This window comes from Mustela erminea, chromosome 1, assembly GCF_009829155.1.
Source record: "Mustela erminea isolate mMusErm1 chromosome 1, mMusErm1.Pri, whole genome shotgun sequence".
Classification (NCBI taxonomy): Eukaryota; Metazoa; Chordata; class Mammalia; order Carnivora; family Mustelidae; genus Mustela; species Mustela erminea.
The window spans coordinates 202,370,085-202,396,783 of NC_045614.1; the positions used below are offsets into that span (position 1 = coordinate 202,370,085).

The window sequence follows — 26,699 nt, forward strand, 5'->3', positions numbered from 1 at the left end:
GACTGTGTGGGGCGTTAAGCATTGCCCACGCTCCGGCCAAAACCCTGAGTTACAGGGAGACTCTGGAGTGGTTTTCTAAGTGAGTTATTCTTGCCCTACAGATCAAGATGGGAAGTAAAAAGGCCTGGCAGGGAGCTGTTGCAATAATCCGGTGGGAGATGACAGTGTCTTGGACCAGGGTGGTAGCAACAGAAATAGTCGCTACCAATGCTAGTTGCTAGAGCAATAGTAAGGTTCTAGATGTAGTTTGAAGGTAGAATCTAAAGGATCAAGGAAGGGCATTGGAGAAAGACAGTCAAGGATCTAATTGTTTCTACTCCAGGAGCCAGAGGATACTTCATACTGAAGATGATGGAAAACAGGTGGGACAAGACCTTTCCGTTGGTCCCTCACGGATGTGTAGACAGGTGAACACCCCAGGTTTATGTGCTATTACCACACACTACTATATGCATATCAAACAAGAACTATAGATAAATGATTCATCAGGCAATTTTTTATTTAACCATTTCAGATTCTTACTCCATGGATACTTTTTCTTGAATTTGTTCATCATGTACCATTATTTTCTAACTTTATCAAACAGAAAGGAATATTTCTGGGAGGCATTTGTGCTCAAGACATGGGAAGAATACTTGTGATAGGGCAGCCAAAACATTTCTCAACAAACCTCCCCGTGCGATAAAACTGTGGTAAGTTTTGTTTCAGAGTGGGGGAGTTACTGGGTTGTCCAAGAGGACAAAAGTATGAGTTACATATTGCTTTGAGAACTGATGGTTGGCTTCCACCAACATTATAACTATTACCAGTTAGCAGGAAAAACAGACAGCCTTCTTTACCTCAGAGCTATTTGCCAGATGGCAGACACGAAATGGATCACGTTAAGGTAAAGGTTTAAAAAAAAAAAAAAAAGTGAAAACCAGAAATTTCCCTTAAATTGTCTGACTTATTCAAGTGAAGGGAGCACAGACTCATATATATATATAACATAAATGCTGGGGTGGATACAAGACAGAAATAGTTGTTTGACCAAGGCTCTGAATAGCACTGGTCTCAAATAATGAAAATAGTGCAACAAATACATAGTTAAAAGACAGGAACTCAGGAACTTTTCTTAGCAGTTCTGCAGCTTTCAAAAAGCCTCACATAGGAATGAGTTAACAATTCTGACACGGCTATGCAAGTGTGCTGAAACTGAAAAATTAACTAAATGGAGGGTAGATGGTAGAAGTCAGGCTTTTCACTGCTGGGAATGAGAATTTACAGATAAGCAAGGGGAAGAGGTGGAATGATCCATGGGGTAATAGGAGATCCGGAGACGTCAAGATGAACTCACATCTGGCTTACTATAGATACTGACGCCCGGCTTTAAGAGTATTTACAGACAGGTATAATACAAGGGCTCGTGTATAAGCTCTTGCTCGCTTTGTCAGCTGAGAGGGCCCAGGGGCTAAGGCCGTCAGGCAGCAATGAAGACATCGAGCTTCCGAGATTAGATGAGATCAGGTGTCTTTCGGGATGGTACGGTGCTGGACTCGCATCTTGGTTTCTTTTTTTTTTTTTTAAAGGTAGGTAGATCACTTTTTTTTTTTTTAAAGATTTTATTTATTTATTTGAGAGAGAGACAGTGAGAGAGAGCATGAGCGAGGAGAAGGTCAGAGGGAGAAGCAGACTCCCCGTGGAGCTGGGAGCCCGATGCGGGACTCGATCCCAGGACTCCGGGATCATGACCTGAGCCGAAGGCAGTCGTCCAACCAACTGAGCCACCCAGGCGTCCCACATCTTGGTTTCTAACACCACTCCCCAATAAAAGGAACCAAGGCTCCTTGGAGAAATGGCTGATCCTAGGATCGGTGCAGGATAGACACAAGATGAGTTTGGAGCATCTTGTTAATAAAAAAAAAAAAAAAAAGGCTCTGTGAAATAAGAACAGGAGCCAACTAAAAAATGGTGGTACTGGATAATAACTAATAACTCAATGTATTCGTAAGTCCAAATCACTGAATAAATAAATAAATGGGTGGAAAGACAATCTGTGCAGAACCATTCCAAAAAATCTACACGGATCCTCCGCTCTCAAAGAGTGAGAAGCATGAATCTCTACTCCTGAAGTGCGGGCTACCTGTGGTGACTTCTTTCCTGATAACAGCGCCCAGTGCGGGGAACAAGGAGTAACTCTAGCTTGGAAGGACCTGATAAACACCACCCCAGCCATCACGGTTGATATCAACAGTGACATACCAAGTTGATAACATGTGCACTTAATATAGGATCAAAAGGGTACTTTACTTCTATGGTCTTCTCCAAAAACCCATAACCCCATTATAACGATGAGAAAATTCTAACATAGGAGCATCCAACAAAATACTTGACTGGTACTCCTGGACACTGCCAAGCCCATTAACAACAGGGAGACTATGAGAAGCTGTCACAGCCAAGAGGAGGCTAAGGAGACCTGATAACCAAATGGAATGGGTTTCCTGAATGTGATCTTAAAACTTAAGAACATCTGAACAAAGCATGGACTTTATTAATACCAATGTCTCACAATTGGCTCATTCATTGTAATAAATGTACCATATTAATGGGAGATGTTGATAACAAGGGAAGCTAGCTGAGGGGGGATTTGGAACTCTGGGCTACCCTCTTCAAGTTTTTCTGTTTAAGTCTAAAACTTAAAGTTCTCTTAAAAACTTTTTGGAAGTCTTTAAATAAAATCTCAGACCTATTTGCCTTAGCATCAACATTCTGGCCTTCAAAACTGTGTCTGCGAGATTACTATAGCTGTAAAGAAACCGGGGTTAGAAAGATCTTGCTGAACATGGGCTTTTCTTCAGCGGCATTTATAATGACTGGACAGAACTTGGCTTTCGATTTTCCAGGCAAATCTCTCCCTGAATCATTTGTGTGATGTATAGTATTTACATTCTAATTCAGAATAATCACACCTATCAATAAGAAAGGAAATGCTTTGCTTTCCAAGTTTAACCTTGTTTTAGAAATGTAAATATAACATCACAGAATTCAATTACTCTTTACAAAGGAGCAGTCTCAGGCTGGAAGACTAATTTCTGGGTAGCTCATGCCTGGACTCCAGGCTCCCCGCCTGATTGAACTGTAACGCTCACTACACCACGGTGAAGTGTGTAGAACATTCCACAAATTCTGCATCATGGCTTCCTGTCCAACCGACCCTAGATTAGCTAAGCTACGTAGGTTTTTCCTGTTGCCTCTCTTTTACTGTATTACTCATATTCTTGATTTTATCAATAAGGAGCCTTCTTACATTTGTAATTATTTCAACATCAGTTAAAAGGTGGAATTACCAAAATAATGGTTGTTAAATCCTTTCAGATCAAGGGTGTGCAAACTCTGGTGTGCTGGACTGTGATACAGACTCCTCCTTCCTCCCTCTCAGCCCAGCACCGGGACCCCAGCACCCCTCAGCCCGGCACCTGATCTCAGCCGTGTGGGATGTGCCTGAAAAACAGACCTCCCCAGAGGGATTCTGATTCAGGTGGGTTCATGGACCACATGAGAAACGGTGCATACATCAGTGCTTCTCAAGCTGCAGCTCAGACTCGGATCACCTGGGGATCTTGTTAAAATGCAGTTTCTGATTGGACAAGTCCAAGGGGGGACATGGTCGGCCTGTGTAACAAGCTCCCAAGTGAGTCAGTTCAGCTGTTCCTTCAGGCAGCAAGGGTCTACTTAAGATAATCCATTATAACTAATCTTATTAAGGTTTTTTTTTTTTTTTTTTTAAAGTTACAAGTTATTATGAAATACTTTTTGGAGTGGTTTGTCTTTCCTTATAATTTTTTTTTTTTAAGTAGGCTCCACGCCAACGAGGAGCTGGTACTCACAACCCGGAGACCAAGAGTTGCACACGCCACTGAGCCAACAGGCCCCCCTGGCTTGCCTTTTCCTTTTTCTTTTCACTCTGTTAGAAGACACACAACATAAAACTTACCAGTTTAGTCATTCCTTTTTTTTTTTTTTACTTTTGTGTTTGTTTTTTTTTAAGATTTTATTTATTTATTTGACAGATCACAAGTAGGCAGAAAGGCAGGCAGAGAGAGAGGAAGAAGCAGGCTCCCACTGAGCAGAGAGCCCGATGCGGGGCTCGATCCCAGGACCCTGAGATCATGACCTGAGCCGAAGGCAGAGGCTTAAACCCACTGAGCCACCCAGGTGCCCCCAGTTTAGCCATTCATAAGCACACAGTTCACTGGTGTTAAGTACATTCACAGTGTTGTGCAAAAAATCTCTTTTCATCTTGCAAAACGGACACTAACACACTGAACACTTCCCCTTTTCCTCTGTCCCCCAGCCGCCTAGCAGCCAGCATTATACTGTCTTTATGAATATGATGAATCTAGGTACTTCGTATGACTGGAATCCTAAAGTATTTGTCTTTTTGGTGACTGGCTTGGTCTGTCCTCTTAAAACAGGTAATCAAATCCTCTGTGCCTTCCTTTCATAAGCCTGGGTCTTGTCCCATAGATTTCCCTTTCTGGCACAATTTTAAGAATGGAGTGCCTTTTCACACAGGCCTGAGAGCCAAGTTGCCCCCCTGTTTTGTCTTTCGTTTCTTTAATCATAGAAGATAAGAGAACAGGCTAGAAAGAATTCTGTATTTGAAGGCAGAACAGGAGAAAATGACACAGCAACTCTGGAGGATCAGTGATTTCATGTACGAAAAGGTGAGGCTCGTGGTATCTCCTTGCCACAGAAGCTCAAATAGGATGCGGGACAAGGAAAAACATTAAAACCTAAGACGATCTGGTTTAGTTTTAAGAGATCGTCTCTGCTACCACTCAGAATTGCGGAATACCACTGTGCACCCGGTCCCGCGAAGGCTACAGAACAAGCCACAGTCCTACACAAATGAGTACAGAGTAGCACTGTCCAACTACGACACACGCCTTGTCGGCAGCTTTAAATTCCTTGTAGCCACATTAGGAAGGTCAATTTTAGTAAACAACTTCATTTAACCCTGGACATCCTAAACTTTGTCATTTCAACATGCAATCGATGTAAAAAACTTATTACTAAGACAGTCTACCTTCTTCCTGCCACTCCCCAGACCAACTCTTCAACAGATGGTGTCTAATTCCCACTTCCCGCACACATCAGTTTGGACTAGCCTCGTTTCAAATGCTCAACAGCCACATGGGGCTGGCGGCCCACCATGGGGCAGCACTGGCTTAGGGTCAAATTTCAGAGATCAGGAATATTTTTCAAGGAGTGATGAGTTTGATGTGGATGGGCTGAAGTTATGGGGTAAAATCTGAATCCAGAGATACAGGCTTCAATGGAGAAATAAATCTTACGTTTGAATACCTTGGAGAGACCATATTCACTGTTCTATATGCTACCAGAATACCATACATTTTAGTCACAGAGGAATAGCACTAGAATTCAATTTGTTACCATTAACCCTATTTACCAGCAAACAGTCCTTTTCCCTCACATTTCTCTATTCACAGTTCTCATACTTTTCTTTTTTTTTTTTAAGATTTTTTTCACTTATTTATCAGAGAGAGAGAGAGAGAGAGGGAGAGAGAGCGAGCACAGGCAGACAGAATGGCAGGCAGAGGCAGAGGGAGAAGCAGGCTCCCTGCCGAGCAAGGAGCCCGATGCGGGACTCGATCTCAGGACGCCGGGATCACGACCTGAGCCGAAGGCAGCTGCTTAACCAACTGAGGCACCCAGGTGTCCCTCATACTTTTCAGTTTTATTTATAGGGTGTGTGATGAATTCAGAGGTGGAAATTCAAAGCAGATTTCCCTTACACCCCAATATGTTCATCTTTAGCCTCACTCAGTGCCGGATACTGAGGGGTGAACGGAAAAGCAGATAGTGTGGGATGCCTGGGTGGCTCAGTTGGTTAAGCTTCTGCCTTTGGCTCTGGTCATGATCCTGGGGTCCTGGGATGGAGTCCCACATCTGGCTCCCTGCTCAGTGGGGAGCCTGCTTTTCCCTCTGCCCATCCCCCCACCTGCACATGTGGGCACTCTAATAGATAAAATTTTTTTAAAAATGAGAAGCAGATAGTGTGGGGGCAGCCTCCTAGATTTTTTATTTTGTCTCTTGAAAACACAAGTATCCTCACTGGCTGCTTTCTCCTAATATTTTCTTTATACCTTATTAAAATATTCATAGCCTGATAGATTTTAAAGATGCAATTAATTAGGGTTATATATGGGGCTTTTAAAAAGCCACATAATTGCTAACAAAATACCAATCAGGCTGGTGCACCGGGAGGCCAGGGAACCACCAGTTATTACCCAAACCTTAAATTATACAGAGAGGTAAAAATACACAGCCTGTTTTTCCCACATACCATACTCAGAAACCCATGTGTGAGGTAGGCTATCATCAGGACAGGAAGAGGTATTTTCACTGGTAAATTTCTCAGCAGAGCTGGGGACTGTCACTTCCAAGCCCCTGACTATACTTCTTTCCAACCCATTACCATCCGGCCTTGGCTGGAATAATCCTCCTCAGGTCTCAAAGTTTACAGCAACAAGCACATTCATCTGCTCTCAAGTTCACTGTTCGTCTTCTCTAACACAGCACTTGGTTCTTAAATTTAGTCTTCTCTGGCTTTGCAACAACTATGGAGACAACATCTGTTCCTCCAAGCTCTGTCTTAAGCTACGTGTTCTTTCCCTTTCACTAATTCATCTTTTAATAATTCTGATGGTGAAGTTAAGACACGGCCCTCTACCCCCTACTCCTACTTTCTCACTCAGATACAATCGGTCCTTCAACAACCTGGGTTTGAACTGAGTGGGTCGACTTATACAGTTTTTTTCCCCCCACAAATACAGCACACTACTATAAATGTATTTTGGCTTCCTTGTGATTGTAACAACATTTTCTTCTCTCTAGCTTACTTTACTGTAAGAACACAGTACGAATAACACACATAACATATGATGTGTTAACTGACTGTTATCAGTAAGGCTTCCAGTCAAGAGTAGGTAACTAGTACTTAAGTTTTGGTACTTAAGTTATATGTGAATTTTTGACTAAGCAGGGGCTCAGCACCCCTACCCCCACGTTGTTCAAGAGTCACCTGTGTATCACTCATGTCTAGGAATTCCACTACTTACTCTGCCCTTTCACTGATGACCTTTCAGCTGACATTTCCAGAACCTAGCTAGACACCTACTGAAGAGGGTATTGCTTTTAGCAAATGTACATCCAACGATCAAATTTTAGAATTGTACCCAAAGAACAATAAGCAATTCCTCTTTGGGTCAGATGAATCTAGAGAAGGGAAGAGAAACAACAGTCAACACTTTGAGAGAACCAAACACAGTGGGACTGTTAAACAAATTTTTCTTGGTTATAAAAACCAGGTCCCCTTTCTCACTGAAATATGCCTCTACTTTTTCATCAATATTTGCCACTAGTGGGGCGCCTGGGTGGCTTAGTTCATTGGGCTTTTGCCTCAGCTCAGGTCCTGATCCCAGGATCCTGGGATTGAGTCCCACAAAGGGCTCCAAGCTCAGCGAGAAGCCTGCTTCTCCCTCTCCTGCTCCCCCTGCTTGTGTTCCCTCTCTTGATGTGTCTCTCTCTCTGTCAAATAAGTACATAAATAAAAATCTTTAAAACAAGAGAGGTATTTGCCCCGACTTCATGTCCCAAGCCGCACGGATTATACCTCTACTGCACTCAAACTATCCGCATTCCTGAAGCTGGACCTCAGATCATGTCAGACATAGAAATGTTCTGAAATTCTCAACTCCAGTAAACGATCTCGTGAGCAGAAACCTTCTAGCTTGCCCCACTCCTTTCCACCTGCTACAAGGACTCATGACCCTGAGTCCCTGGACTCTTCATCACTCACTAAGGTCCGTGGAGGAGGTTCCCCTGCCTTCCTTTCATTTCTCTGCCAGTTTGGCCTGGGACATGTAGTGCATATGCTCATCACCAGCGCTTATAACCAGCTAGCTACCTCCCTGTGTGCTTGTGATGCCCAAACTAGATAGTTCCCCAACTAGTTGGTTCAGCTTCTCTCTCGTACACGTGAGATTCCCCAATACCTAATTGCCACACAGTACTCCCTGAGAACTTAGTAAGTGTCCCTTCTGGATTCTCTTGTGACAGCCCAGACTTGAGATGTCTGGCTTTAGCTGACAATGCAGTTGTGTCCTAAGGATTAGAGGAATAAATATTGATTTATATCTCAGGGGTTTTCCAACTCAAAACTTCTTAGGAAAAGAAAAACATACGTCCTAAAGATGCAAAGCTACTTAGGGCAAAAGGAATGAGATAAAGAGAAAATTCAACAGGAAAAATAAAAACACGTTACAGCGTTTAACAAAAGAGCTAGCTACACTACAGTATTTGGAATTAGCACAATCTTCTACCAGTCTCAGAATATTGTCAAGTTCTCAAAGTTTGTTAAAACATAGAAAAAAGGATTAGAGTTCTGTCACTGAACCTGCAATGTTCTATAAGGAAGAAGAATACAATATCTAATAGAATAAATATAATAAGGATACATGATTCATCAAGCTCTTCAATGAAAATATGTTTCAGAGGTTCACCCAGTTCCACGGAGATATGTTTCAAAAATCGTGATTTTTTTTTTCCAGTGGGGATGCTAAATTAGAATTCTCCCTGTCTTATCACTCCTCTATGGACTTAGAAATTGTCACTCAGATTTGTAAACAAGGCCTAGTTTCATTATTGTAAATGAATCTGCCAGGGCTTACCAGTCCTGAGAGAACTAAAATAATTGAATTTCTGGACTTCTAAGGAAGAGGGTTTGAGGTAGGAAATTAACACATTAAGGCTTCCAAGGGGTATATCACACACTATTTAGTAGAAAACTCCCCCTGGAAAATTCAGATCCCATGTCTCTAACCAGAATCTCATGGCTTCTACAACTGGCCCAACGAAGTTATCTGTCTACACCTGCTAATACTCACAAGTGAAAGCTAAGAAGTTACTGTGAATCTCTGTGATAATGGGACTTAAAGACCACATTATAACAAATAACGGAACTGATTTTTTAAAAAGGCGATACTGTAATCTGTTTAAAGATAACTCAAAAAACCCTAGAAAAATCTAAGGTCAGTTAAAGGATATGCAAAATTTGAGACTACTGATCAGCGCCCTCCTCAATAGCGTATTATTTCCGTATTGACAAAACTCCTTGTGCCGTGTGAGAGAATGAGAACAAGGCTATTCTTAAACCTAGTAATTTTCTTTTATCACTACAACTTCAATCACGGATGTAAATGAAAATTTCTGCTCACTTTGCTACTTTTCTGCTTGAATGAATTTTGTAATGAAAACGTCTGTTCTCTTCCGACAGAGCACAAGTGTCATTCAAACTTTACACACCAGGCAGAGAGCAAATGCATTTTTTTCGATGCCAAATCCTCTAACTGTGCGTCCCCACAAGCTGCAGCACGGTGACGGGTGCTGTAGTTTAAAAATTCTCTCAAGCAAAAGCAAAAGCAGCAGAGGTAGGTGCAGTCAGGCTTCAAACATTCTCAGACTCGTTCTTTCCGACTCAACACCGCCGCCCCGGCTCCCTTCCTGGCCCTGGTCGACCAGAAAGCGTGGAACTAAGCCAAAGTCCATTCCATGACCCAAACGGTCTTCCAGGTCAATAATCCAAAGTCACATGAAACCTCCGTCTTCAGTGAACCTCTCCAGGGAGCAAATATTTTAGAGAGCAAGCATTCCAGGCACGCAGAAGCTCAGCCTTTAAATCAAACTAAATGTTAACTAGTTTTTCAAAGGAAGGCCCTGTTCTATGTAGAAGGCACATTAAAGTGTTTGAGGAAGGCAGATCCCTCATCAAGCTTTCACATTTATAAATGAGGAATCTGTGCATGATTCAGGCTTCCCATTCCAGGGGGTAATCCTAGGATATGTCTCATTCCAAATAATATAGTTTCTGTCTTTCATTTAAGATTATAAAGATGACGAAAATGTACATTAGAGGGAAAATCATACTTAGGGTGTCAGTTGTTTTAACCAGGAAATGTTGTGATTTTAGAAAAAAGCTGAGGGCAGACTTCTGGTTTTCGGTAAAGATACTGGTTATCAGAATCTTCTAAAGGTATACACGATTTGCCATTTCTGGGCAAATGCAGACTTTCTAATGATGCACAAGGCTAACAGGACACAGGATCTCCATTACCTGAGTTTAAAATGATCCATTTCATGATATAATGCACTGTTTATTCAAGGTCACCCTGCACGGAAGGCATGTCTGCCTTTCTCCCAGTCAAAAGAAGCAAAAGGTCAGTTCCCTGGACACCCCTCCTACTCATTCATTACCTGGTAATTCCAGATGTTTCATTTTCAGTTGATGTTCACACCGTCTGGATAGCTGGCTATTTACATAAAGATATTTTTAAGACTATCTATCAGAGGCTACCTTTTTGGAAAAACAGAGCTAATGGTATAAAAAGCCAACTAAAACAACCAAGTAAGTGTAAAAGACATTTTGATAACAGTTCTCATGCACAAATGAACATGCATTAACTACAACAAAAAATAACATTTTTACTCTTTCAGATACCTGTCTAATTGATATTCCTATATTAGGACAGTTTTCCATGTTTTGCTTTCAGAAGCAATTAATCTCTTCTTTCCAGGTACACTTTTAGCACAAATGTAAGATATCCTCACAGTGGAAGATGCTAATATCTGTGTGCATGTGTGCGTGTGTGTGTGTGTGTGTGTGTGTGTGTGTGTACACACAGAGAGGGAGAGAGAGAGGGAACAAGAAACTTATTAAAAATATAATTAAGAAACAAACTGAGGGTTTTGGAGGGGTAGGGTGGGGGGCTGGGTGAGCCTGGTGGTGGGTATTAGGGAGGGCACGTACTGCATGGAGTACTGGGTGTGGTGCATAAACAATGAATTCTGGAACACTGAAAAAATATATAATTAAGACAGGATTTTGCTTACACATCTATCTTCATTTCCTTTTTTTTTTTTTTTTGTGGTTCAGCCTGTCATCCATTTCTTTACTTCTGTAATTATATCCTCATTTCTTTGAAACAAAATGTGAAAAGTGAATACATAAACAGTCCCTAAGGATTTAAGCTTGATTCTTTGTATTCCTACTACTAGCTGTGACTGACTGGCAGAAAAAAGCAAAACAACCAAGCAACGCTTGGTTCTGGTATACTGATAGTCACAGCCAAATACAGGGTGTATTTCTGCATCAATTAGAGTTTCTACATTAAGCCCATTTGAATCCAATTAATTCTTCTGCATGAAATCTAGGGTCCAGGAGACTTTTTATAGAATCTGAAAACAATCCAATCCTTTGCCTAAAACAGATCTATATCCCAAAGGGTACAATAATAAATCAACAGAGAAAAATGGAATAGTCATAGACCATGCTTGTAAGTTCTTTGTTTAAACTGAAAAGCCCAGATTTATCATTTATTGATTATTGATAAGGAAACTCATATAATCCACAGAGGAAATGTCCATGTGAGCTAAGAGCCAATACAAGGGACTAGGCTAATTATCAATACTCTGGGAGTCACATGGAGTCTGATGACCAGTAAATACTCAGGAGGCCTGGCCTGGATTATTAGCTCAAGAATCATCAAACCAGCCCTTCAGAAGCCACTATACTCATTGGGTTCCTTACCAAGTTATGTGTATTGCAAGAGAATGAACAACCCAGAAGGACCCCTATAAAATGTGAGCCAATATGGAGGATTTTTCAGGTGGGCTCCAGAAAAACAAGCCAGAGAAGGAAAATGAGAGGAAAACAGAATTTGCAACATAATAATGGTGTGGGAAGAAAGCAATGACCAACAGGGTTAGTTAGATACCACTGCGAGGTTAAAGAGGACAGAGAAATGTCTGAGGGATTTAATAAGAAAGGCAGCAGAGAGCTCATTCCATGGAATTGAAGGGAGGGATGCCTGATAACAGCTGGCCGTGGGGGGAGAGGGAGGTTAGGAAGACAATGCAGGGATGGCTGACTACCATGTCAAGTCAAAGCTGTGCGTGGGTAGAGCAACAGTGGAAGTTAAAGATGTGGGTGGCTCAGTCGTTCAAGCGGCTGACTCTTGGTTTCAGTTCAGGGCATGATCACAGGGTTTGGGGATCAAGCCCCTGATGGAGCTCCATGCTCAGTGTGGAGTCTGCTTGAGATTCTCTCTCTCCCTCCTCCTGTCCCTCCCCCCACCCACTCTCTCCCATTCTCTCTCTAAGATAAATAAATAAAATCTTAAAAAAAAAAAAAAAGATGTGGGGTCAAGTAACTAATGTGAGGGCCCAGGGGTCTCCGATGAATAGGGAAATATGAGGAGGCAAACGATCAATGACATACAAAATGAATGAACGTTCTATTATCAAAGATACTTATAAAGTCAAAGATTGTAGACAACACAGTTGAAAAAAAAAATCTACTGAAGAACATGTGTGCACTGGTTCCCATGAATTTAGACTCATTTGAGAATTCTAAGGACTTAAAATGAGAGGTGGAAAAAGAGAAATAAGCTCAAGTTATTTCAATGGCACAGCTTCTTGGCACACTGAACAAGAGTTCCTAGTGGATTAAATAACACTTAGCGAATATAGACTATCATAGCCCCTGACTGACGGCTCTAAGTTCTCAGGAAAACGAGAAGAGAGACCCAGATGACTCACCCACAGCAATCTAGCAACTCAGAGCTGATGAAGACATGACACAGTAAAGAAGGGGGATCTTCAGTGACGGCCAAACATTTAGGGTAGACACACACACACACGGGCATACACCATATTCTCAGCAAACTAGTTAATACTGAAGTGTATGGTGTAGGGGAACGTCGGCTAGGAGACACATTCCTGAAAATGCACAAACCTAATCAATAAACCAAAAGGACGGCCCCAAACTTTAATGTCACATAAAGATTTAAATCTCTCGAGGGGGAGTACTTAACATCTACCCATTAAGCACCTACTAAACACCACATGCATCTCATCATTTACTAACCTCATTTAAACAGGACAGTCATTAATGGCTAGCATTCAAAAATAGGATCCTCACTCTTATCGTAACAACATGAGAATCTGAAAGAAGTTTCTAAACTCCATCTCCATTATAAATAATATTTAAGAAGTGGGTTTCTGGTAAAACAATCCTTTATCGCTGGAGTTAAAAGCCATGGATAATGAAACTATCTTGAACTACTCTAAATGGTATACTTTCTTTCTCAACACAGATGCCTCTGGTATACACTGGTTTTAAACCAGACTCGTGGCGAACAGGTTAGACCCCATCTCCTAGAGATAAGCATTTAATGTACTTTTATCTGGACCCCTCCCCCTCCACACCCCCCCCCCCGAAAAAAAAACTTGGTTTCTTCCTAATCAGTGATTCCTATGTTGGCTTTTTGGTTGTTTAATAAAACCTGTCTTTCCTCTGTCGATCAATACTGGGTAAAATATAGTAACAGACATTTACTGTAACCTCAAGAGATTCTTTTAGGCATGTGAGACTGACACTTAGTGTTTGGGCTACTCCTTCTTTTACTTTTCCTTCCTTTTCACATTAATCACACTAAACACTCCGTTCATTCATTCTATATGCATCTACTACGTACCTACTCTGTGCCATGACACCCTCAAAGCCCTGGGGGTATTTCAGTGAATGAAGGAGAAGTCCCAACTGCTGCAGAGTTTACATTTCAGGCAATAAATAAATAAATAAATAAATAAATAAATAAATAAATAAAATAAAAACCGTCAAACAAACAAACAAAAAAAAACCCTATAATTTTTGAATTTATGGTCACTAAGGGAAAACATTCTTAGTCTTTGGCTCCACATACCTTTTATCCCCGGTAAAGCTCTACAATTATTCTTTGCCCCATCAGGCCATCAAATCCACTAGCTGCAATACTTTCTCTCAACCTATTACCCTCCTATGGGTAAAATCTGAAAGATAATGAGGAGCTAGACTGCCAGGTTACTAGAGTTTATGGAAATAATGCTCCAGAGTAGAAACAGGGTTGTTGTTTTTTATTTTTTTTTTCCTACTCCAACTGTATCATTTTTTAAAAAAAGATTTTATTTGTTTATTTGACAGAGATCACAAGTAGGCAGAGAGGCAGGCAGAGAGAGAGAGGAGGAAGCAGGCTCCCTGCTGAGCAGAGACCCAGAGGCAGGGCTTGATCAAAGGACCCTGGGATCATGACCCAAGCTGAAGGCAGAGGCTTTAACCCACTGCGCCACCCAGGCACCCCCAACTGTATCACTTTTTAAAAGAACTGATAGAATAAAAGGATTTATCCTGATGCACAGAATGTATACTGGAACAAGCACTAAGAAAATGGGTATAGCTCACGGGTGATTTTAGCACATCAATGATAGGCGCAAGATAAATAAAACCACACTGAATGTGAGCTATGTTTCTGGACACCACATAAAATAGTCAAATACAGTTCACGTCCTCCCAAATAAAAGAAGGTGATTTCTGTACTATTCCAAACTTAAATAGTCAAACATCTTAGTTCTGTTCTAATTTTCCAACATTATGCACCAATACTACCAACACGACCAATACTACCAACCAACACAACACAAAGTCCTTGGGACCTTCCCGTACATGTTTGCTAATTCATGTCTCTTCTTCGTCTCTATGCACGCCCTAGGTTGCATACGATGCCTCTCTCTGGAGAAGCTTCTATCATATGCTCCAGTTAACACTACCACCATCTCCCTAACTTCTGTTTTTACATCTATCCCTCATCCTACTTACACAGAAAGTGCATGCTATCTGGTCATCAAGTGGCTGGTTAATTAGGACTGGAAATTTAAAGAGATTTGTGGTAAGGGGAAACTTCCAGGGAAGACGAGGTTCATTTTGATCGTGCTGAGTTTGGTCCTTCAACATGATCAAATACCTGTCACTAAATCAGAGAAGATCAGTGTGTTTCCAGAATGAAAAGGATCACAAATACAAACCTCTACAACATCTAACATCACGACATTCTGCCCCACATTCTGCAAAACGGGTAGAAAGGTAATTTTATTTACGTAGTCATTAATTATACCCAAGGAAAAGCAAACATCTCGTGAAGTCAACATATACCACACAAGAAGCTCAGCTATTAAATCAGAGTTTCGCTTTATCGACCTCAAAGTTTAGATAGCCAAATAACAACACACCCCTCTAACAGTAATAAGATTTGCAACCTTTAATTTTAAAATAAATTTTCTACATTAGAAAAACTGCCTGGGAGCCTTAAACTCGCCTTCTTCCTGCCACAGAACTACTTGATAAATTTCTCCATGGCAGGAAGAGGTAATAAAAACCACTGACTGTCACCTCATTTAGGAGTCTGCTACCGACTCTTACCCTCTCCCCATTGCAAAATTCTGTTCTGAAACAGCTGTTTTTCTTGATTTTTCCATTGTAGGTCTGTCTTCTCACTGTGACAGTGAAATTTTATACCTGAGCCCACCTCCTGGGCAATGATGATATATTTTTTTCTTTTTATGTTACAACTTTGTTAGTTTTTACCTTTTGGGTTTTCTTTTTCTGAAGTTAACACTTGCCTCCATTTTAAAATTTGCTGTATTTTCTGTGTGTCCTTCAGGCTTGCACCTCTTCCAAAGTCTCCAACAGTACTCTGCAACCACTCTAAGCACAGGCAAGCCAGTCAGGTAATGCATCGGTGCCATTTTTTGCTGGAGACCTCCCCCCCACCCCCACCCCCACCCCGAGGACCCTCCTATTCTCCTCCAGTCTGGGCCGGCTGCTCTCCCACTGCCAAGCAGCTGTTGCCATGGGACATCCCTTCACCACCAGGTTTCAAAGCTAAAGCCTGAGACTCACAGGAGTGAGTCGGGGGTTGGGATGGAAGGAACAAGAGGAAATTAAGACTCCTGGGACAGATCTGCAGCATGAACTCAAATTTGTCAACGGATGTGAAAAAGAGAGAATGTTTTATGAAGCCATTCAGATTAAGACAGCCTATTCCTAGACTGCACTAAAACAAATACTGAGAGCTTTCTGGCTCAAGTACTAAAATTTAAATATTTCCTAAGATCTTTTGATACTGAAACTGAAGTACATCTTAAGTCAGGCTTTAGGTTCACTGTCAACTTTATGTCACTTCTTACATTCAGGACGGTGTGTGTGTGTGTGGGTGTGCGCGCGCGCGGAACTGTTAAAAAAGAGCAAACCAGGGGCGCCTGGGTGGCTCAGTGGGCTGAGCCTTTGCCTTCGGCTCAGGTCATGATCTCAGGGTCCTGGGATCTCAGGTCCTGCATCCGGCTCTCTGCTCAGCAGGGAGCCTGCCTCCTCCACTCTCTCTCTGCCTGCCTCTCTGCCTACTGGTGATCTGTCAAATAAATAAATAAGAATCTTAAAAAAGCAAACTTTTTCCCTCAATACTTTTCAGTCAACCCTTTCATTAATTAAAACACCAAATTACTATTAAAAAAATGCACTAAAATACTTAAGAGAAATCATTTTCCTCAATTTTACTTCAGTTTTCTTGATATGGTTAACTCTTCCCTTCACAATGAATAAACAGTTATACTTTAAAGGGTACTATTTAGAGATATTACAAAAATAAGCTCTACCTAATGCACAGTATTAAAACTGAAAAACCTGGAAGTTCATAAAAAAGCACTTTTTAGTTCTTTTTCCTAGGGAAGAAATACAACAGAAATTTCCTATCAGTGGGGTGCCTGGGTGCTCAGTTGGCTGAACAAAGACTCCTGATTTCCATTCAGGTCATGATTACAGGGTTCTGGGTTCAAGTCTTGCTTTTGGCTCAGCAGGGAGTCTGCTTGGGGATTCTCTCTTCCTCTCCCTCTGCCCCTTCCCCCATCTCCACTCTTGTGCTCACTCTCTCTCTAAAATGAATAAATAAGTCTTTAAAAAAATTTTTTTCCCATTATTTGTGATGGTATTAAGACTATGTCTAATATGGTTTACATCACTTTTTAATTATAATTCACTAATTAAAATATAATGAACACTAGGGTTTCATGGTAAGGGTCTAAATTAATTCAGTGAGTTCCATTTTTTATGCTGGGTTTAAGCCACTTTCCTGTCCAAAGAACCGAAATCAGAGCTGTCCACACCACTCTAAATTTTTCCCTTACATTTTATATTTGTCTTCTTTTACAGTTATTCACATGGCACAGAACATGGAGCCTTAAGTCCCCCAAAATTCTGCACAAGTTTTGTTGCACACGAATCACACTTTTTACTATAGCATTTTGGAAAGTTATTTACAGGCTAGAACAGTAAGCAAAATCAAGGCAGGATGGTCCCAAGTGTGTGATTTATCTTGGGAAAAACAATGATGAGAATTGAACTCTAAAGATAAAACGGAAAGTCAGTGTCCTTTCTCTGCTAGAGAAAGTGACGCTGTGGGAAGTAACCCAAGCCACACCACCTGAGAAAGGTGTTCATAAGTTACCAGAGTGAAAAGAGAACTTTTGAATAAAAGTCAATTTCCTTCTCAATTCCTCACCATAATTACCCATAATCATTTACATCAGGAAGACAGAAAACTCCAGGACAAAAGGCCCAGCTTGAGGGTAGTTGGAAACATTATAGTTCTTCACACTAAACTCATGTTCAAACTACAAACTCATGATTTCCAAGACTAAATTACACAGATATAACTGTGTTACAGTGTCTGGTTAACATAGAAAGTAAAATGTTTCAGACCCTCAGATCTGGTAGGACAGTAGCAATTCCAAATAGAGGCAGAAACTAAAAGAACTCAAAATAACATATCCACTATATTTGGCTGATGTATTATTAAATCAAAAGAACTTCTGTCTTTTTAAAATAAAGTAGGGGACAATGTGAGTTTGTGAAATTTAAACTATATGTAACTTTTTTACTTCTTGGAAGCTAGCGTCCATCAGTCTCCCTATATGAAAAACAATTAGGGCGCCTGGGTGGCTCAGTTGGTTAAGCAACTGCTTTTGACTCAGGTCATGAACCCGGAGTCCTGGGATCAAGTCCCGCATCGGGCTCCCAGCTCCATGGGGAGTCTGCTTCTCCCTCCGACCTTCTCCCCTCTCATGTTCTCTTTCACTCTTTCTCTCAAATAAATAAATAAATAAAATCTTTTAAAATCTTAAAATAAAATATTTTAAAATCTTTTAAAAGTAAACTAAAAAGCAGTATCGAAAAGAAATTAAACACAGAATATGCTTTGCATGAGGTTAGCTGTTCACTATTGAAGATCACAGTAAATATAGGGGTCATTCTCACTCATATGAATAAACCATAATAATCTCAGTTTTTTAATTTTCATATTCCAGTACCTCTTAGAGAGAGTCATAATGCACACAGACAACTAGCAGTCCAACTCAAACAGTGCTGGTATTTCATACCAAGAAATGGCAAAACATGAATAACCAGAATAGCAGGATGTGCCTGAGTAACTATTCAACCTTCTTATGATTGAATTATTAGCTTAAAAAAAAAATAATAACCTACTCTCAAAAATTCCAACCCTAGTTGCCAAAAACCATATATCATGGGTTTACATAAAATAGGTATATATTCAAACAACAGCCTGAAAATAATTGCTTAGATGTAAATTTAAATTAAAAATATCATAATAGCATCCATTAAAAAGTGAATGAAATGAATGAATTAAAACAGCAATGCTTTTTAAAAACCACTACCTTTGGGACGCCTGGGTGGCTCAGTTGGTTAAGCAGCTGCCTTCGGCTCAGGTCATGATCCCAGACTCTTGGGATCGAGTCCAGCATTGGGCTCCTTGCTCAGCAGGGAGCCTGCTTCTCCCTCTGCCTCTGCCTGCCATTCTGTCTGCCTGTGCTCACTCACTCTCTCTCTCTCTCTCTCTGACAAATAAATAAACAAAATCTTTAAAAACAAACAAACAAACAAACAAACAAACAAAAACACTACCTTTAATCATGATCAATTCTTCCCAAAACAGTGAACCATGCTCTATACATACTCTGTATAGTCCTACCTTCAGGATTTGTACTCATCCTTCGTCTAAATCCCCAAATTAAGATATCCACCATGCCTGCCCCAGTCCTTGAAATTTTGGCTCAAATGCTACTTCCTGCTAAGTCTTCTTTAAATTTCTCAGCTGAAATTCCCCAAACCCTTTTCTAAACTATAACCAGTAAAAGAGGAGGGACCACATTTTAACTATATTCTCGGCCACCCATGTAAGTAGTGGATACTTACATAATGAATATATTAATTATACTTTTTACTAGCCATTTTTATAGGATTTATTTCTCTGTGAATAGTCTATTGACTGTTTCTCAAGTCGGAATTTAGAGAAAACATTATTCTAAATAGTCCCTTTTATTACTAACAAATAACAGAAATCAGATTTTTAAACTTACTATCAATTAAAAAAGTAGCTTAATGGAGTTTCTTTAAACTCAGAATCAGAAATAAGTATTAAAAATTTCTTTCATATCTTCATATATAATAGCACACATGTATTTTATTAAAGTGACTACAAGATCTGCAAAACATTTAACCAAGAACTGATTACAAAAAGAAAACAAATGACTGCCAAGTATTTACTTGACAATAATGTGTAATGTAATTACATGTAATTAACATGTAATGTTCATCACAGCACATCACACGTAATGTTCATCACAGCACCATTTATTACAATCACCATCACGAAATAAAGGAAACAACGAAATCACCTAAAGTAAGGAATAGACACACTACAGGGTCTAATAAAAGGTTAGTTTAAAAACTGTGTTTTCCAAAATTATTTAATTTCATGAATAAAGTAGTATAAAAATATGATGCGGAAAAAAGTTCACAAAACAAGAATAGTGTAACTGTGAAAAATACTAAAAGCAGACTATATACAAAAAAAATACAGATTCAAAGCAAGTTGTTATTTCTTGGTCATGGTTGCATTTTTCTCAGCTTGGCACAATGAACATGCATTGCTTTTGTAATCAGAGAAATTTAAGCACAGTTCTAATTCTTAGCACGTCCTACAAAGGAAAATTCCCATTAACCCCGCACTATTCATTTCTCAATGCATCACCAAGAATTACTGGAACCGTACCACTGCAAATAAACTGAGATTTCTTTTCTGTGCCTAGCGTCTGGGGCCTGCATCAATGAATTTTGTGTTTTAATAAAGCAGTGACAGACAGAGCACCCCACAGGGCAAAGCAGGAGATTTTAAAAAACGGTAATTTTTAAAATAATAACTAATGTAACTTAATGACTCTTGAATATTAGTTCCAGTTTAAAAAAAAAAAAGACAAAATTAAAGATGTAACTAAGTAAATCATTCATGGTATCCTAGCTCTCATAACATGTTGTTAAAAGTTCCAGAAAGAAGACAGAACAGCAGGTACAATAATTAAAACAAGGAGATGAAAGTCAATGGGAACTGGAGACAACAAAGACCACTAATTGTTTCTTTCTAAAATTTGATTTATTTAAAAAAACAACAACAACAACATTTTCAGCTCAATCTGGAGCCAATATAATTAGCACCAGTGGGGAGCCGGCAGAAAAGGGAGGGAGATTTAACCACTGGTCTTGGTGGATGACCTGTCAGAAGGAAATAATTTCTATACATTCTCCTACTTAACCCAATGTCCTTCCCCACTCCGAAGCAATCTACAGGGAAAATGTAATTTCTTCCCATTCAACAATCTGCCTTGAACAAATGTAGCTCCCATACACAAATTTGGAGAGAAATCAAAAAACAAGATCAAAGCCCTTTCTGAAGAATTAGTAATGATGAATGCTGCTTGTATGTGGTTGAAGATAAGAATGGAGACATTTTCTTTTAATCTGGCAGCATGGTACTTTTAAAACTAAAAAATATTTTCCCATAAGGAGTTACTACTATCATATAAAGCTTATAAAGTACAACCACCAGTAGATAAAATAACAAGTATTCTGTGTATTCTTTAAAGCCTTGACTTCTCTTTCAATTATCACTACCTGTTGATAGATATTGGCATTTTATGTGCTGATTTCACTGTCCATCTTTTCTCAATAAAAGTCATTTGTTTATTAGAGAAATTAACAAATAAAACCAAAATCATCTGTAATCCCACTCTTTGTAAAGAAACACTGGTAAGATTTCTTTTCCATGCATTTTTTCTTTTACATTATTGAGAATCAGACTCTATATACTGGCTTGGAAGTATGACACACTTGGAATGTTTGCTAGTCGCACACAAAGGACCACTTAAAAAGGAGCCTGTTATCTGTCCAGGAACAGTGAGTGATTAGCCTTCTCTGATGAAGAAATGTCCAGGGATTCTGGCCATTCCTTATGAGAGCATGAAGGAGACAATCCTTAAAACCAGGACCAAGGATTCATATCCCTCTGGTGTGCAGAAGCTGGGCTCGTCAGGCATCATTCCCACAGTCCGTGTGTATATAACCCAGCACACGATCTCCCAGGGCTTCATAAGCAGTTGTAATGACGGACTGCAGAGGTCAATGAACAGGGGAGGAGGCACAGGTGCTGACCGGATTAACGGGCCAGCACAGCTGGGCATTTACAAGATCCTAGCGTCTGCAATAGGAACGACACAAACGTTCTCCCATGCCCAGCCCCATTCTTAAATTTAGGAGTCTCGGGTAACATTCTTAGATATTGTTCTGCTGTATGGTATGTCTCAAGGGAAGTGTCATTCAGCATAAATCCAAAAAACTGCTCTGGTACATTACCTGTCAGAATATCCAAATACAAACTTTTCATACCCAAGAAGATTAAGATAGCTACAGATAATTCACACAATAGGAGCCACCAAAAGACAAGGTATGACTGTCTTAAAACTTTACTAAAGCAATAAAATCCAAACTAGAGATGAATCAAATAACTTCAGTTTCTCACCTGACCATGTCTGAATAGTTTCCTGGTCATTACTACTTGTATGTTTGGAAAGCCTGAATATAAAATGAAATAGAATGACATTTAAGGTAACAATTCTCTAATTTCGAATTCTTTTGGAGTAAGCTATTAACCCACTTTTGCCCCCAGACATCAAGAGTGATCTGTCAGGCAATGCGCCCTACGTCCTGGATAGAACTAGGTGCAGAGCAGTGTTAGTTTCAGTGCTGGGTCTATTACACCAGGAAGAATAGTCATTCCCGTGGAAAAGGGTAGAGGGCTTTGCAAAGGAAATATTCTCCTTGAGTAATGACAATGATGTGCTTAATTCCACATGAGATAATTAATGAAACATTTCATACGACGAAGAGCTATCTTATATTCGGGTTCTAGAAGCACGATCAAAGGCAAGGGGTGAAAAGAGAAAGCCAACTCACTCTCAAGGGAGATCAGCAACCCGCGGAAGGAAAGTGTCAACAGCAACCTCATGCACTTTCTCCATCCAGACAAGGAATGCAAGATACTGTGGAGCAAGTATGCCTAAGACAAATACACGATCTGAAGAAAAACAACACAGTACACCACCGACCCTGCATCTGATAGAAAGGTCAAGAAGGGTGCATGCTAGGCATAACAGGCATTTTTCTCTCCTCAAGCTCTGTTTTGGGTTTTAATATGCTTAATGTTTAAGACAATTGTACTCTATTCTCTAGGTAGCTCTTTTCTGAGAATTATCTTCAATAAAATCATGTCTTTCATGTAAAGGATAAATTCGGATATAGCCAAACTTCTGAAGTTTGAAGTGTACTTATTATATTAATGCTAAACACTAATTCTCTGTTCAAGCAGCAACTCATATGTAAGAAAGCTGCTTATTACTACCATCAAGTGGAAAACATTATCATATGGAGACTGAGTCACAACTGTCACCTTTATGAACACAACGTGGGTTGTGACTTTTAAAAAAACTGTTATCAACTGCTTCCCATTCACAGCCTTTCTTTCCTTTATGATCTGATTTGGTAAATCAGCTGGTTATCAGCTCCAAACAATTTTTGTTGTGACCATAACACTGGATTATGCATTGAAAGGTCCTGGACTTTGGTCCTATTTCTGCCACAAACACCCGTGCCAGGTAGACATTTAAGGTATCTCAGTATTTCTGCCTGTGAAGCGAGACCACTTAGGAGGAAACTCCGTCCTTGGTGTATAACACACTTTATCACAATAAAACATTTTGACAGTTAATCACTGCATTATCATAAAATCTTTTGACTTCCTATTTAGATCTGAAGATATTTCATATATCTTTTCTTCCTTTTGACAGTATTTTTTTCCCTTGGAGTTTCAATTCACTCTTCCATGGGGCGGGGCATGGAGTAGGGCAAAGAGAACAGCTGGGAAGGAGGAGACAATTAATTTAGGGTCACAGGAAATTTGAGGTCAAAGCAAATTTGCCACCACTAAGCCATGCCATTGTGGTGAACTGCAATCATAATGTGGATTCTATTGTTTTGTCAATGCTGACACTTCTGAATAGTTATGAAGCGGGAAGATCTTAAGCAAAATGTAAAAACAGATGCAGTTGTGAGTGACCTATCAGGTGTCATCAGCAATGAAGCTCATCTAAAGACCTACTACCGGGGCCCCTGGGTGGCTCAGTGAGTTAAGCTTCTGCCTTCGGCATAGGTCATGATCTCAGGGTCCTGGGATTGAGCCCCACATCGGGCTCTCTGCTCAGCAGGGAGCCTGCTTCCCCCACCCTGCCTTCTGCTTTGCCTACTTGTGATCTCTCTCTCTCTATCAAATAAATAAATAAAATCTTTAAAGGAAAGAAAGAAAGAAAGATCGACCTGCTACCTGGTTCCAAGTGAGCATTATGTCCTAAATAAAATGTATCTGAAACATTTCACAGAATGGGTGAGAACCAAAAGAAACAGATCATTAACAAGACCTCACCTAATTAACTGGTTCATAATCTACTTCCCAATGTACACTGAATTAGACGGTCTCTTGGCCTAATAACTAACCTGGCTTGAAATACACAGTTCCGGGGTGCCTGGGTGGCTCAGTGGGTTAAGGCCCTCTGCCTTCAGCTCAGGTCATGATCCCAGGGTCCTGGGATCAAGTCCCACATCGGGCTCTCTGCTCAGTGGGGAGCCTGCTTTCCTCTCTCTCTCTCTGCCTGCCTCTATGCCCGCTTGTGATCTCTGTCTGTCAAATGAATAAATAAAATATTTAAAAAAAAAAGAAAAGAAAAGAAATACACAGTTCCTGGAGACAGCTGACCTCTATATTTAAACATTACTTATCTTCATCTTATTAAATCTTCAGTTTTTAACCAGTTAGACAGAAAAGGGTTAGAGGCCTTGTAAAGTATTTAAGAATAAGGAAGAAGGAGGAACCACGAAACTCTTGAATTATCAAATGTTTAAGAATCTGGTTTTCCACACTCTCCTCATCCATTCCATTGTGAGTAGTAAAACTTAATGAAAACTTCACTCTAATGGCCAGTGTTTTCCATTAATGTCTTAAATTATGGACACGCACGAACAGTAATCAGTACATATGCTATTACAGCATTCACATTTAAGCAAGTATTATACAGATCTCCAGAATCTTCAACATGTATCCTAAGTTTGCTGTTGGGACTTTTTAAAAAAGAACCCTTTTAGTTTTTACAAGAAGTCACTGGAATGTATGTCCGTATTTGTCGACAGTCCCTCTGTATAGATCTCTATGTTCTCATTTACAACCATGCAAGCTAGCAGACCAAATGCTGATTTCTACACTGCCTGGTTACACAAAAGTATCAACCAGGAAGAGACTACTTACCAAGTCAGATTAAATATGAAGCATGACAGTGTTTCTAGAGGAAAAAGTATGACATCCCACTAAACAGCTCAATTTTTCAAATCAAAAGCGCAAGTAAAATTTGAGGTTGGTAAGAGAAACACACATTTAAACCTTCGTGATCTAACTGCTTCCTCCAGTTAGATATAAGCAGAAAAGAACTCCCCAACTCTGCATCCAACTATTGCAAGTGGAGTAATCGGGTTGTTTCAAGAAAGAGATTCCGAAGAAATGAGCGGAATGGAGGAGTAAGTACCACATTAGGTTCTCTCCTACATGAAGTCTGTGTGAGAAAACATACAAGGCCCTAGTTCTCCAAGTCTAGAGAGTTGGTGTGCATGAGAATCACCTATGGGATTCGGTAAAATGAGGATTCCCCAGACCCTTCCATGTAGCCACTAAGGAATCGGTCTAAGACTCCATAGTTTTAATAAACATTTTAGGCAAATTCATTCTGAGGCAGGATGCCCAAAATGCTGTTCCTGCGCTGTCAGAACACAGGATACCTTCAGAGTCCAAAATACAGTCCAGTCCAGAGCGGCAGAAAGAAAAGGCCTATCTGATCTAACGAGCAGTTCCTTCTTCTCCGTCCCCGAAGACCAGAGCAACCAGTGTGTGCCCCGCGGCCAGCTCACCTAAGCAGCGGTAGGGGATCACGATGTGGGCGTGGGTCTTGCACTGCTTGCGGCCCCTCTTGCACCAGTTCTGGATGGTCACTGGTTGGTTGGCTTCCACCACGTTGGTGATCTGCAGTTCAGGGTAGACCTGGGCGAGCACACAAAAAGGGGAAGGGTTACTAGCGGCAGACCCCTCCTCAACCACAGCTGTTGTTCTCAGGCACCGCAATCTCGCAGTTTTTGTGCTGATCTAACTCCGATCGAGCTTAAGAAACTCCAGGGAAAGAAAACGATGCAGGTGACAAAAACCAAATCACCCCATTCAAAATACTGAGTGATATGACTTGGATTTTAGTGTACCTTAAAATATTATTATTTTTTCCCCTGGGGGAGATAAAATTAAAATGGGCAGGAGACCCTCTTATAAGTATAGGGTCATCTTAATGCAAAATTAAGTGGTGTGAGGATGATAGTCTGTAATGTCCTAAATAAAGGTTATAGTAGATACTCCTGAGAATATTACCATTACTTAAATTTAACCCACCCCTATTTTACTAATTAAGCAAACATTTTATATATAGGATATGACATATAGCAGCTTTCTAAATAAAAATCTTCTCTTTATTCAAAGTAATTTATGTAAGTATCATTTGTTGGGGTGTCTGGGTGGCTGAGTCGGTTAAGCATCTGCCTTCAGCTCAGGTCATGATCTCAGGGTCCTGGGATTGAGCCTCATTATCGGGCTCCCTGCTCAGTGGAGAGCCTGCTTCTCTGCTCTGCTTCTGCTGCTCCCCGCTGCTTGTTCTCTTTCTCTCTCAAATAAATAAATAAATAAATAAATAAATAAAATCTTAAAAAAAAAATGTCAAGCAGTTATCATGGGTGTCATTTAGATAAAGAACTGCATTCATGAAACTCTTTGCTTGATAACTAACTACAGCTCTTTGCTTTGGTTATGGATCTCAATAGGGCACAGTGCTTACTAAGTGCTTGGAATGAAACATGAAACTGAATCAACATAAAATATATTTGTCCAATACCAAATCTATTAATAGTAATGAGTAGGGATGTGAAAGAAAAAAATAAAAACATAAATATCCTTCTAAACTACACTTTGCACTTTGCTAGGATTACTGTTGTGCCAAATGAAAACAATCAAGAGAGACAAGCCTAAGGGAAGCAAGGCTGTAAGCAAGGGAATGGTTGGAGTGATGGACTCTAAAATCTTAAGTGGGAATTAGGAAGGTGGGATACATGGTTAAACACTGTAGTATCAACGAGTCCTGGTGTGGGCTACAGAATTTCGGCATAAAGGCACCAAAGAAAGTGAGGTGGTTACAAGTGGTACTTGGAGCGTTGGAGAGTTGAGAGA

The 26,699-nt window shown here is 40.2% G+C and overlaps 1 protein-coding gene across 7 annotated transcripts in view; it reads right to left on the minus strand.

The window, feature by feature from the left end:
• Positions 1-26,699, minus strand: part of APP (amyloid beta precursor protein) — a 263,764-nt gene that overhangs the window by 158,761 nt on the left and 78,304 nt on the right. For all 7 annotated transcript variants that reach the window (XM_032353260.1, XM_032353250.1, XM_032353243.1 and 4 more), the window contains exon 3: positions 25,346-25,475. In XM_032353260.1, coding sequence (XP_032209151.1) covers positions 25,346-25,475 — 130 coding nt within the window. The remainder of the gene's footprint in view (positions 1-25,345; positions 25,476-26,699) is intronic.